The sequence below is a fragment of the Solanum pennellii genome, chromosome 7 (assembly GCF_001406875.1).
Source record: "Solanum pennellii chromosome 7, SPENNV200".
In the NCBI taxonomy this organism is placed as follows: Eukaryota; Viridiplantae; Streptophyta; class Magnoliopsida; order Solanales; family Solanaceae; genus Solanum; species Solanum pennellii.
The window spans coordinates 73,886,963-73,901,625 of record NC_028643.1 but is presented as its reverse complement, the minus strand read 5'-3'; the positions used below and the strand labels follow the sequence as shown (position 1 = coordinate 73,901,625).

Below are 14,663 nucleotides of genomic sequence, written 5' to 3'. Positions count from 1 at the left end.
TTCTTTTCTATGCCTTTCCCTTTTCATCATTCTCAGAAGTTTTTCATCAGATATCACTAACCCCACAACCCCTTCTCTAGAATTTCCTATGTCTTTCACTTCCACACCCACTGCCGGTGACAATCCATCTCCGTCGCCGTCGGCGGCGGCAGCTGTTCCGAAGCTCCGACAGCCGGGGGATGGAGAGGACGGGGATTGTTGATGAGAATGGGGCAGAAAATAGAAAAAAGTCTTTGCATGATCCTATGAATCTTCAGAAGGATTCAAACAAAGACTCTGGCGAAACATCAAAATCAAAGGTTGTCAAAATACAACAAAAAAAGAAAAAAAAAGCAGCAAACATTGTTGTCAGGCCTAGATTGTTTCGGGTTTGTATTTTTATACTTATTTTAAAATTGTTGTTGAAATTAGTAAAAATTTTAAGGAATCCAATATGTATCAAAAAATTATGAAAATTATTATCATGTATCAGACAATAGGTTTAATACATAAGTACTAAGTGGATTATAATGTTTAGTCTACGATTTGATACATGAATTAGATGTGTATCATATGATTTCCTATGTATCAAGGGATTTTGAAATTTTTTATCATGTATCAGTGATTAATTTCAATAACTGCGCCATCAAGTGTGCTTGCTGATACATTTTGAATCAGTGTGTATAGTGTTTTAGACGATGCATTGATACATGAAGTGTTTGCTGATACATTTTGAATCAGTGTGCTTGCTGATACATTTTAAATCCATCAAGTTTGTATAGTGTTTTAGATGATGATTGATACATTTTGAATCCATCAAGTGTGCTTGCTGATACATTTTGAATCAGTGTGTATAGGGTTTTAGATGATGCATTGATACATGAATTTGTTGTGTATCGAAGTTTAACAGATTGTTCATAAAAAATGTATTCAAAATAGATGATATAATCTTTGATTTTCAAAATTTGAAATTAATATCCAATTACGTGCTGATTTAATGCTGATTAATGATCTGTTACCGTAAATTAAGCTATTTTAGTTAACAAGTTTAAAATGTACCGTTTTCCCCCCATTTTTTTCTTAACAGTTTAAACTTACCATGTATCATTTACCATGTATCACTAGAGTCTAAAGTATCACGGCACAAAAATTTTAAGGGATTTTTAGTAAATACTAAATTTGTCGGGACAGAGTGTAATTATTGAATTACACTATGGGATTCCTTAAATTTTTACATAATGTTATGGATTATAACATTTAATGCTAAGGACAAGACAATGTTATGGATAATTAATAGGGAAAATTGTATATAATAGCAAACTAATAACCTAAATTAAATGAAATAGCTAGGGTTTGATTTAATTGTGCTCCATAGCAAACATTAGATAAAATTTGCCAGCGTCTCTCTCCCAAAAATCTCGCTCGCCACTCTCCATTCTCGCTCGCCTCTCTCGCTTTATACACAGAAGTGTATAATTCTGTTTCTGTTTTGTATAAAGCGAGAGAAAATTGTATATACACATGCAAAAATGTATATCTTCGTGTTATACACTTAATTATACAATTTACAAACATTTTACTTTAAATATTGCAGAGAAAAAGGCCAACGAATTATACAATTGCGAATTATACAATTTCAGTGAAATACAATTTTCTCTAGCTTTATACAACAGAAGTGTATATATTGTGTTTCTGTTTTTGTATAAAGCGAAAGAAAAACATATACTTGTTATACACTTAATATTGCAGCGAAATAGGCAGTGAATTATACAATTGTGCATTATACAATTGCAGTGAAAATAGGATAGTGAATTATACAATTGCAGCGAAATAGGCCAGCGAATTATACAATTTAGGCCAGCGAATTATACACTTGTATATGTATAGCGAATTATACAGTTTTTATGTTTGCTATGGAGCGCAATTATGCAAAGTTTGCTATAGCATACAAATATGAATTTTTTATTTGCTATATGTGAAAGTTGCCCTAATTAATAACATTTAATCCCAAGGATAAAACATGAGGAAAATAATTATTTTTTTAGATATGTCAAAATTGATAGTAAATAAAAATTTAAAAAAAATAAATAAGTAAAAATGAACGAAGAGAATATTAATTTTAGTATGTATAAATAAATTTACCACGTACAAACTACTAATAATCATGGTAAAATGGATAAAAGTCTTCTATATTTTACTCAAAATTTTGTGATTTTATAAATTCAGTGTATGCATTTTTTTTAATTAGAGCATGATTCCCCTTTAGATAGACTTTTATGGATATCGAACCTGTAATCAAAAATCAACTTTAAAAAAAAAATAAGTATAGAAATTTCACCTTTTAATTTACTTAATATCATTATCCCCTATTAGTTAGTACAAATCTCTGAAATCTCTCATTTTTCTCTTTAAGGCAAAAATACCACTAAATTATCTGTCCCTCTTTTTACTGTATCAATACTTGTATCAACTTAATGTATCAGCGCTTTGATTTTTTGGTTATTAATACTTTCTCTTCTCTGTCTGGTATTGTTTGTCATGATTTCTATTTTTAGAGTCAAACTATAAAAACTCTAACTAACATTTTAAGATGTATTTTTTCATCAGATTAATATGCAAAAAATTGTAACTTATAGTACTTTTGATATAGTTTTAGAATATCTAACTTTTTTGTTTAGAATATCGAATTAATGTGATCCAATTTACCTTTGAAAATTAGTGAAATTGGTTTTCAATAAGCACAACATGACAAATAATTTCAGATGAAGGAGTATATCTAGATCCTCCATTGATCTGACTCTCTTTTTAATGTATCAACACATATATATGACCATTTTTTTAATATATCAGCGTTTTAATTTTTTAGTCATAAAAAGGGTGGGAAAGCCACGTAACTTATCTCAAAGACTCAAATATTATAATTTGAAATGGAAGATGGTCCACCTACGTACTGCATGTGAAATAAACGTGAAATAGAGCTGTATCGTTTCGATTATATACATTCAAATAATAAATTATTGTAAGTACTACAATATATGTCGTATAGTAGAATCATTACAAAATAATAATAGAACATCTCATTCCTAGACAAATAAAAAAAAAATCATCTATATAATTTTCTTTTTTTTAATAAATAAATATATACAACATCTTATAGAGATTAGGAACAGTATAAAATAATTTTACTATAGATAAATCAAAATAAGAAAGATAAATATTATTTTTAATACAATGAATAAATAAAAAAGATAAAGGTAAAAGTTGAACATTTAGTTTTGGTACAATGAATGAATACAAGTGGATAAAGGGCTGAGGAAGTATTGTTAATTACTTTTCCTTCGTCTACTTGTAATTGTCATAATTTTTAAAAAAATCAAATTATAAGAATTTTGATTAATAATTTTTTTATATATTTTTTATTATTATGTATAATTTTTAAATATTTAATTTTTATCATCTAAAATATCGAATTAATATAATTTAATTTAACTTTGACAATCAGTTAAATTAATTTTTGAAAAATGCAATAATGACAATTAAAATAGACTGATGAAGTAGTCCCAATGTTTTTTCAACTTGTTTATTTGATTGTGATTTGATACGAAATTTAATAAAGTTAAGAAAAAATTAAAATCTCATAATTTTAAACATTTAAATTAAATATATGTAGAATGTAGCAAAATATTTTTTATAATTTTAAAAATATATCTCAAAAAATAACATTCTCTTTTAACTGATAAAAAAAATAGATTGAAATGGAGGTCTACCACATTTAACACGTCAAAATTTTGTTTAATGATAATATAGTCAAGTAGGCTGCATATGGAAGATGATGAAATAATTAAATATTGCTTAGTGATTGGCTAATGATGCCAAAATTCATCTAGATTAGCACAAAAATTTTGGACTAACTATATGTACAAATATGTAAACTCCTAGATTAGATTAGATGCCTCAATAATTTTCTATAAGATTTTATAATACGAGATATAAATATCCAAACATGGATAAGATTTCCTTCCAATTGTTTTATTTATTTATTTTTTATTCGGTGTAGGTGACGTTCTCAATAAAATTTTCTCCATATCCTAGACTCGAACTTGATACCTCTGATGAAGGATAAATCAATCTCACAACTGCACGATAATTCATTTTGATGATTTATTTAATCTTTAGTTAGATTAAAAACTTGTTCGGTAGATTTTTTTTTTTTTAAATAATAAAGAATGTGAATATGAATTTGATGAATTTAAGTTTTTACTAGATAATTCGGAAAAATTCGTAAAGCTATTTCTGATGTAGTGGAGACTTAAAAGTTTTTGATTGAGTTGATTAGTATCATGTTTATTGAGTTGAATGTACCTTTAAATTTGTAGAGTATTTCATCTTGACAATTTAACATGTGTTAAAATAAAATACCTCTTAAAAAGACAAAAATCAACACAAAATGAGTTGTGTCAAGGTGCAATAACCACTTCTTTTTAATTATTTTTGAAAAAGTACTTCTATATTTTTTTTATATTTTTTTTGGCTCAAACCGTTCTTAAAACGTCTATTATATCGTGTCTCAGATACGTCTCTCAATGTTCATACACAAAGCATTTTGATATCAATGTATCACTCAACTTTTCGATATATCGCGTAACGTAATGTATTCGATCATTTATATCACGTAAAGTGATATATTCGACAGATACAACACGTAAAGTGACATATCATAATAGGAAAGAATATAATTTTTTTTATATTTTTCATATCATAGAAGATTTTAGGGGTCGTTTGGTTGGGAACAAGTTATCCTGAAATTTATTATTCCATTCCACCACTATGGTATACATAAAAGGATAAATTATCTGAAATATAACAATCAAACAAGAGACAAAACATTTATTCCAACACTATTTATATTTATTGCGTGACTATTTATTGTAATCTCTTATACCAAGCGACTCCTTATTAAATAATATAACGGAATAAATTATATATTTAGATAATTTGTTATTTTTTTAAATGAAGCTTTGGACTTCATTTTTCTTCAAAGAATAGGAATAATGGACAAAATATTCGGATTAATTAAATGATTATGATTGTCCTAAATACTGGAATAATTAAAACCCGTAAGTTAGGTAGCACGTGTTTAGTAGTTATTTTTAAAAATTTTGCTAAATGATGATTGTGCAAATCACTTGGTTAGCAAAATCTATTCACTAATGTCACAGATTTATTTTTTTTTAAATATTATTATTTTTATCACGTGATGTGATGGACCTTAAAGTCACATCTAAAAGTTAAGAAAAAAAAATTGATAAGAAGTTTCAATTTAATAATGTCCTTTAGAGTGTATACCTAACATAATAATTGTGAGGATCAAACCCTACAATTTCATTATCATGTCCTTGCAACAATTTTTTCTCAATGACAAAGTACAAAATTAGAAAGAAAAAAAAGGTAAAAATACATAGATACTCCCTCAATTTATGTCTGAAAGTTTAGAGACACACTCATATTATATTAAGGTTTTATTATTCTTTCCACCACGAACTTATTTTATAAATAACTTTCTATCCTTTTCGGTCTACGTGACACTATCTTGCGGATCCAAAGTGTGTTGACAATTTTTTGAAGTTATCTGGTTGATATTGCCACGTATGTCGAAAAATGTAGACAATTATTTATATAATAAGTTCAGGGGATAATAGGATGTTAGTATAGTATAAGTGTGTCTCTGTGATTTCGGACATAGGTTGGAAAGTACTTATGCAATTTCCCTCAAAAAAAATCGACCAAATACTAAATTTAGTGCAATTTTTTTTAAAAAAAAATAATTCAAGTATGGAATAAATAAAAAGTGAGAAGAAAAAAAAAAGAAAGCCTAAAAAGGTTGAAAAAAGATAGTACGCTCTCTTAAAAAGACAGTACAATTTTTAATATATTATTTTTATTAATTGTAATTTAAAATTCTAAATTTGGATATAAGGTTTGCTCATATATTAAAAAGGGAAAGATATTAAAATTTTTGCTAAACCATCTTTATTAATTATAATTTAAAATTCTAAATTTGGATATAAAGTTTCTCATATATTAAATAATCCTGATCTTCTATTCTAAGATTGTGATTCGTGAGATGTTCAGATAATCAACTAATCAAATTATCAAAAATTTTCATTTTCATTTTCATTTGATTACTTCTTAATAAGGATTTATTTGAAAGGACAAGTAAAAAAAATAATTTTTAATATATCAAATAAGTAAAAGAAAATCAAGGAGCATCAATTACTCTAAATCTCTAATACTAACTTGTTCCGTCTGCTTCTTTCGGAAAAAACTTGCTCACATTGGGTGTTTACATCAAATTAGTTTAATTTTTATTATGATGTGATTTAATAAAGTAAAACACATGTTAATTAATTAAGGTTAAGCAAAATAAACAATAAATTTAAACGCATGGCATGTATATATTGAATTGAGGCAAACACCATGTACGAATAAATTTTACCCCTTCCTAGCCAATCCAAATAAAGATATATTCACTATTAAATTTTGGGAAACTTTCACATATAGCCACTTAAAAATAATTAATTACTCTATATAGCTATAGTTTGATAATTACTATTTGTAGCTACATGTTATTTGAAGGAGAGAGTCGAGCGAGACTGGGAGAGAGAGGAGAGAGGCGAGAGAGAGGGGGGAAAAGAGTTGGAGAAAGGTGAATTGCATATGTATATTGGTTAGAGATTGGGAGAGGGAGGAGAGAGGCGAGCAAGACTGGGAGAGGGAGGAGAGAGGCGAGCGAGACTAGGAGAGAGAGGAGAAGGCGAGCGAGATCGAGAGAGGAAAGCGAGTGAGGGCAGAGAGTGGGAGAGAGGTGAATTGTATATATATATAATTGTATATAACTGTATATCATATTATATACATTTGTATAAATGGCAAGCGAGATTGGGAGAGGGAGGAGATAGGCGAGCGATATTGAGAGAGGGAGGAGAGAGGCGAGCGAGCGAGGGCAGAGAGTGGGAGAAAGGTGAATGTATATATAGGCTAAAAATTTGTATATTATACATATTTATATGTATATCCTAGCGAATTATGCATATACAAACATAACTAATTATATAAACTCAAATCTGCCCATGTGATTAATGTATAATGTTAGTCGCGAGTGGTAATTATAGCAAACTATAGCTATGATGAATAATTAAATAATATAAATTTGCTTATCCGCTTAATTTTCCTTAAACTTATATGAATTCGATCTATAAATTTTTAACATTGATTTTATTTTAAAAAATCATTTATGAAGAATTTATGTCTATTATTATAGACAAATTTTTATACATAAATTTACATTTTTAAAAAAAAGATATTGCATTAAAATAAAACCAACGCTCACACATGTCCAAAAATCCTAATATTGTCGAAAGAAGTGTAAAAGCTAAACCCCACACATCATAATCAATATTAACTAAACGTGTCTTCACAATAATGGAATATGTAAAAAAAAAAAGAAGACATTCTTTTGCCAAAAAATAATTAAACTTTGGTCAGAATTAATGTTACGATAATAAGTTTTTATGGCTTTTATCATTCTATACTTTTTTAAAAGTGTATTTTAAAGATATATATGTGTCCACGTGAATATATTATTTAAAATAATGCAATATTTATAATTTTTACGTGGACATATATATATACCTTTAAAATATATTATTTAATAATTCAAAGATAAAAAGTTTTCCATAAAATTCGATATCGTAACAACAATTTTGATAAACATTTGAATATATTTCGGACCATTTTTCTTATTAAAAATGTAACATATTTTTATAATTAGTTTTAAAGCACTTATATTATGAGATGATATATAGTTACATCTCAACACACTTATACATATATTAATATTAATAATTTAATTTTTTCTTTCTTAAACTTCATGCGTTGGTAATTTATATTATGTAACGCGGTGAGAGATACGATAGAATTCCATGAAAACATTATACGTAATCATAACGTATTTATATAATACAACAAAAAAATATCATTGGATTAGTTCAAAGCAAACATTTTGTATACTATTTTTAGTATCTTAGTGTTACGTCCACGCGGTTTACCAAATGACAAGTTATTGTTGCTTCCTTGTTTTGTGTTGGATAGTAAACAAAACAATTAATTAAATTCTACGTTCTCTAAATAATTAATTCAATTTTTTGGGATTGGATGAGATAATATTTACTGATTCAGTGTTTGAATTGGTCAATTAAATTAATAAAATATGTGATATTTGGCTATTGATTATATATTTTTATTAATCAGAGGTCTAAATTTGTTATCCGGTTCATAATTGAAAGATTAATTTGAATATGTTTAAAGAATCTCTATTCAATTTACTTTCTGTCTATTTTTGTTTGTTATGTACGTTTTCTAAAAGTTAATTTGTATAATTTTTAAAATTAAATCATATATTCAAAAACTATGCGATAAGTACTATAAATTTCAATTTTTTGCATATCAATATAATGAAAATATACATCATAAAATTAATCAAAATTCTTATGGTCTAACTCTGAAAATCATAACAATTAATTGTAGACGGAAAGAATATTTATGATACGAAAATAGAAATTAGAAGGGACACCTTTTGGCATTCCCAATAAATCTTTTTATGATTAATAGATATATATTAAAGATTAGACGTAATTGCAACAATTAATACGAGTAACCCAATGTTATTTTCATAATTAATAGACACATATGGTTAATTTGTTTACCTTTATTTAATTTTGATTGCACCTATTGAAATCTATGTTCGACTAGTGAATAATATATTTGTGACAGATTTTTATGTTCTTAATGTTGTTCTATATATTCAGAATAACAAATTAGAAATAATAAAAAATAAGAATATAGAGAAAGAATTTATCTAAATTTACAAAATTTATTGTATTTTCTTAAAAATTTTTATCTCTTCAAGTATTCGTTGTTGAAGATTAATTTTTCTCAAAATTAAACAGATTAATCATTAAAGAAGTAGGAAGAACTCAAACTTCAATAATTTCAATGAATTCAAAAGATCACAATAAGTTCTCACATAGAGACATTAATTGATTTTGTTTTTGCAAGAAATGTATGCATAAAGAAAGGAAGAATTCAACCAAAAAAAATGAGAGAACTTTCTATTCATAGCCAATAAATGAAAGTATGAAAATGTATTAAGTGTATCTTATCGAAAAGGTCACAACTACTAGGAAAAGAGACAAACTTTCAAAAAGATTATAATCCTTTCAAAAAGGCACAACCTTTCGAATAATCATAACCCTTTTAGGAAAGACACAATTATTCGTAAAAATCACAATCCTTTGGAAAAATCACATCCTTTCATTTTTTATTCACACCTTTAATACCCAACATTTAAAGAAAATAAATATTCACGTCTTATTTATAGGATACCATATAAACAACTTAAAATTGTGTAATTTATTATACTATATTTTTACCAACAATGCAGTAACCCTATCCTAATAAACTTTTCGTATGTTATTTTACCGTTTTAAACAATTTTACTATTTTAATATCTTTTAATTAAAAAATAAAAAAAAATTTAGTTTATGTTAAAATAAAAAAGATATTATAACTTTTAAAATTTTGACTAATTTTTTTAATCATTTAGTATTATTCAACAAAAAAGAAATTTTATAAACGTTCTTAAAATTTCTTATTAAATTTTCAAGTCATTTGACATTATAAAAAAAAGATTTTAATTAACGTTTGAACTAATCGAAACATTCATCTGCAAAACGATTTTCAAAGACTTCGAAACGAACAAAGTTTTATACAAAAATTTATGTTATTTTTTTTAAAGAAGTGGTCAAACAAACTCTACCATTAATATAATGGTATTCCGTTTATTAATTTAACTATATGAAAATTTAAATTAAATCAAGTTATTCAAATCTTCAGATATTTTTGTAGTCAAACTAAAACTTTTTAATTTCATGCTAACATTTTCTTTCACTATCACTAAAATAAAAATTTTAATCAACGTTTGAACTAATTATTAGTAATCTGTTACTATCATATAAAATATAAATAAATGAGACTTAGAAATATGAATATTTCATTCAAAAATCAGTAAGTTACAATTTGGGAAATGAAAGAAATTTCAGTAGTAAATCTACTTTAATTTCTTTGTAAGCCATAGTCCATAGATAGACCTTTTCCAACAAAGCAAAAACATAAAGATAGAAATATTGACCTAATCGAGATTTTTCACATTTATAATATACTGTCTTTTCATATGATTTTTTTCCTATTATTAATCAGAGATTTTATGATATTAAAAAATACTTTTTCTTTCAATTAAATTATACATTTAATTTCACACTCACAACCTTAAAATTATATCCCAAATCCCAATAATCTCTCCCTCACACATTCACACACAGAGTCTTGTTCTTTTTCAAGTCAAGTTCAACTGGTTCACCAAAAATCTAGGAGCAAGCTTACAAAATTTAATTCATAGCAAATTATCATCATTATTATTATTATTATAATAGAAAAACATTAAAAAATATTACTAGTACATTGTTCTATATTTCCACATATGTGTTGTGTTTTAATGAAGAAAGTTTATTCCTTTTTTATCCCAAACCATGGAATTCCGTCAAGAAAAGGTCATCCTCTTTCACTTTTACTTATCAATTATCTCAATTTCGAGATTCAAGTTTTTTATAAATTTTATGTTCAAATCTATAATCAAATTAAAATAGTTTGACGCATAAAATTTTAATTATACCACATAAATTAAAATGAAATTAATATCTCTTTTTATGTTTTATTTTTAGGAATAAAAGTCTGAAAAATATTCAATTTTGATCAAATTTACCAATCGCAATGTTAAACTTTCTCGAGAACCTATTATCTCTCCAGACTATTTAATATCTTATTCTAAACATATATATTTGCCAACGTACACATAAAAAATAAATATAACATTATAGATAGTAACGTGTCCTCGTGGCCACATATATCGCAAAAACAAATTCGATCAGAATTGAGGTATTTTTCAAACTCTTATTTCTTATTTTTATAAATAAGTATTGAAAACATCCTTAAATTTAACATAAAATTATAATTAATTTCGTCCTCAATCTATTATCCTGTCTTAAAAATATTTTCTCTACATTCTTGAGTCTGCTATATAACGTAACAAGTTGTTTCAAAATTTTAAAAAGGCATTGAAAACACATTTACAAATATATTTAGATTCAATAAATTACGAAAAATATTATTTTTAAGACTGTCAATAGTACGAGAACGAAAATGCTAACGAGATGAACAAAGACCCCATCATTTTCTCTGGTTTAGAAAAATCTTGTTCACTTATCTATATTTTTGTAACAGCCTAAATTGAAAGAAAGACGTTTGCTTGCTTGTTTCCTTGTTTTCTTCGCGTGATACAAACGTCTTCACTATAACTTTTTTCCTCATTTTGTATCTTTTCTCTCTCATACATTAAGCTAAACTTTCTTTCTCTTCTGCGATTCTGTTTTGCTTTTTACAGAGCACGTCGTTTTCCCCTATACTCTGTTTGTTTGTTTGTTTTTGCTTTCTGGGTCGGTTTTATTTTCATTTGTTTTTCAAGATAAGTCTCTTTTCTCTAATGGGTTTGTGTTTTCTTTAAGTTTAATTAACTCTTTGAGGGGTTTATACTGTTTCTTTTCTTGGGTTTTGACTGTAAAAAGAGAAAATTACGCCGGAATTATTGGGTTTTGCGGTGACCGGAAAAAGATTAAGACTTTTTGTGTTCTTTCTTTTTTTTTTTTTATGTATTTTTATATAATATAGTTTGTCCAAACGTCAAAAATAATATATATTTTTTTCACCTTGTATATAGACCGAGTAATATTCTCCTCTTATTCACAAATCCCGTCATTTTCTCTCTCTTTCTCTCTGTCTCTCTCTGTTTTTCCCCATTTCTACTCTCTGTGTTTTTTTTTTTCAATTCTCTTCTCCTCTGTTTCTTTGGGTGTTTAGAGAGAGAAACAGTTTCTTCAATCTCTTTCTCTCTCTTTCTCTCTGTGTTTGTGGTTTTTGAATAATCATGTCAATGGAAAAGGGGTCATTACAATCAAACCTTGATTGTTTCTTGGAATGCACAACACCATTAGTCCCTTCACAGTTTATGCCTCAGGTTTGTTTATTTTCTTTTTGGGGTTTTTTCTTACCCCCAATTTGATTTTGACGAATGTGATTTGTTGTATGTGCAGAGTGAGATTAGAAACCTAAATAGGCTATGGCATCCATGGGAAAGAGAAAAAGTTGAATACTTTACTTTGGGTGATCTTTGGAATTGTTATGATGAATGGAGTGCTTATGGTGCTGGAGTCCCTATTAAAACAGATTCAGCAGAAACATTAGTACAATATTATGTTCCTTATCTTTCTGCTATTCAAATCTTTATCAGCAGATCATCTGTTAATTTTCTCAGGTAAAAATTTCAATTTCATCATTATTTATTTTGTGGGTAAATCTTAAATTTTTGTGCATTAAACGTCTCGTGTTCACATAGGATCATTTTAATTGTTAATTATGAAGATAAATGAGGGTTTGTGCTGCATTTTTTAATAGGGAAGAGACAGAATCAAGGGATTCATCGTTTAGCGATTCGTTTAGTGATGAGAGTGAAAGTGAGAAGTTGTCAAGATGGGATGGATGTTCATCTGAAGAAGGTGATAGTCTTTGGCATATGAATGATAGATGGGGTTATCTCTATTTTCAGTACTTTGAGAGATCAACTCCTTATGGAAGAGTCCCTTTGATGGACAAGGTATCCTCTTTTTACCCCTTTTTTTGCCTCTTTAGCTGCAAATTCCCCTTGTTGAAAGTCTTCTTTTTGACACACTGGTAGCTGGTGCTTTAAGGAAATGTATGTAGTAGAATCATACAAGTTTGGTTATGTATCTTTACTTGTGATTTTGTGATCATTAATCAACATATCATTTATAGTTTTACCCTTATGGAATCAATGGTGACATGTTTAGTACAGGATTTTTCTTTATTCTGTTTCCGGGCGTAGCGTAAGCTGTCGTTATTGATATAAGATTCCATGTGAAGCATGTGGCTTGAATTTTTAGTATATATTGGTTTGTTTTTCAAGTTCTTTGATTCAAAAATCGAATCCGTTTTGCTTGCAGATTAGTGGTTTCGCTGAAAGATACCCTGGATTAATGTCATTGAGAAGTGTAGACCTTTCACCAGCTAGTTGGATGTCAGTTGCTTGGTATGCTAATTCTCTACTTGTTTCCATATGATCATGGGAGTTGATGGTTTGTTGATAGTAGATTTTGTCAAGTTAATGAAACGTGTACGCGTAGAACTGTTGTGTTAGATTGGGATGTGTTAAAAAGGTTTACTTGATGAGTGTTGGATTGGATCTTGTGTGTTCGTTGTAGTGTACACTTTTGGTATTGCTGACTTGCTCGTTTAGTAAGGGGAACAAAAAGGAGGAGTTTTTTCACTAAGTTTTTTCGAATTGAATAACAGGTATCCGATATATCACATTCCTATGGGAAGAACTATTAGAGACTTGTCAGCATGCTTTCTCACATTCCACACACTTTCTTCATCTTTTCAAGGTATTATTCGATCCGTATTTTGATTTGTTGAACTTTTGAATATACCGTTGCTTTTTCCCTTTACACCGAACCTTTTGGTATAATGGTGTAGATATGGACCTTGATGATGACATGGAGAATGGCAAACGAAAACGAAAGGAAGGAGAAAGTATCCCCCTTACGCCTTTCGGCTTGGGCACTTACAAAATGCAGGGAGATGTGTGGCTTTCAGACAGGAGTGGGAAGGACCAAGAGAGGCTGTCAACACTTTTTAGTGTTGCTGATTCTTGGCTAAAGCAGTTGGGTGTACAGCACCACGACTTTAACTATTTCATGGGTATTCGTCGTGGCTAATCACTTCTCAAATGAATGAATTCGCGCTTTATAAAACCCCACCAACGGGGCTGAGTAATACTGGAGTTCCTTTCATTAACATAGGCTCTCTGAGGTGTTTTTGGTTTGTTGCTTTCGGTAGCATGAACAGCCTTAGAACTCCCTCCTATATAAAGGCATTAGTGTTTTACGCGTTGTTCTCCGAATCCTTAGCTTGAGCTTTCTGTGACTTGTTTTTTTTTTATGTATAGGGAGAGGACTAATTGTGTAGGACTTCATCTTTACATGACTCTTATGATGACCCCCTAGTACTTTGTGAGCAATACTTTGCTCCATCTTTTGTATAAATTTTGAAGTACCTTTTTTGGTGTTTCATCTGTGCTTTTTCCTTGTAATATGTTCATGTAAATAGTTCATCTTTCAATAGTAAAAAATTTCCTGTACAAGTGAAAAAAAAAGAAGAAGAGTTGTTGTGTTCACATTGAATCTCTTATGAAGTATAGTACTTTTTTCTTTTTAGTTTATTGGAGTCTGACTGTATTCGAATTTGTGTTAGAAAATTTAACATTGAGGGTAAAATACTTCTCTGTATCCAAAGAGAGTTGGACTCGAGATTACTGGTTAAGAATGACTTTAACTTGAAACTTCTGGCTAAGAATGAAGAGTTGAACTCGAGACTTCTGATTAGGAATGACTTTAACTTGAGATTTCTAGCTAAGAATGACTTTAGCTTGAAACTTC

At 28.1% G+C, this 14,663-nt stretch overlaps 1 protein-coding gene across 1 annotated transcript; it reads left to right on the top strand.

The window, feature by feature from the left end:
• Positions 1–11,331: 11,331 nt before the first annotated feature.
• Positions 11,332–14,401, top strand: LOC107024203. Its single transcript, XM_015225125.1, has 6 exons — positions 11,332–12,166; positions 12,243–12,463; positions 12,604–12,802; positions 13,170–13,255; positions 13,519–13,610; positions 13,702–14,401. Exons 1-6 carry the CDS (start codon positions 12,077–12,079, stop codon positions 13,941–13,943), a joined length of 930 nt encoding a protein of 309 aa, XP_015080611.1. The 5' UTR covers positions 11,332–12,076; the 3' UTR covers positions 13,944–14,401.
• Positions 14,402–14,663: the final 262 nt, after the last annotated feature.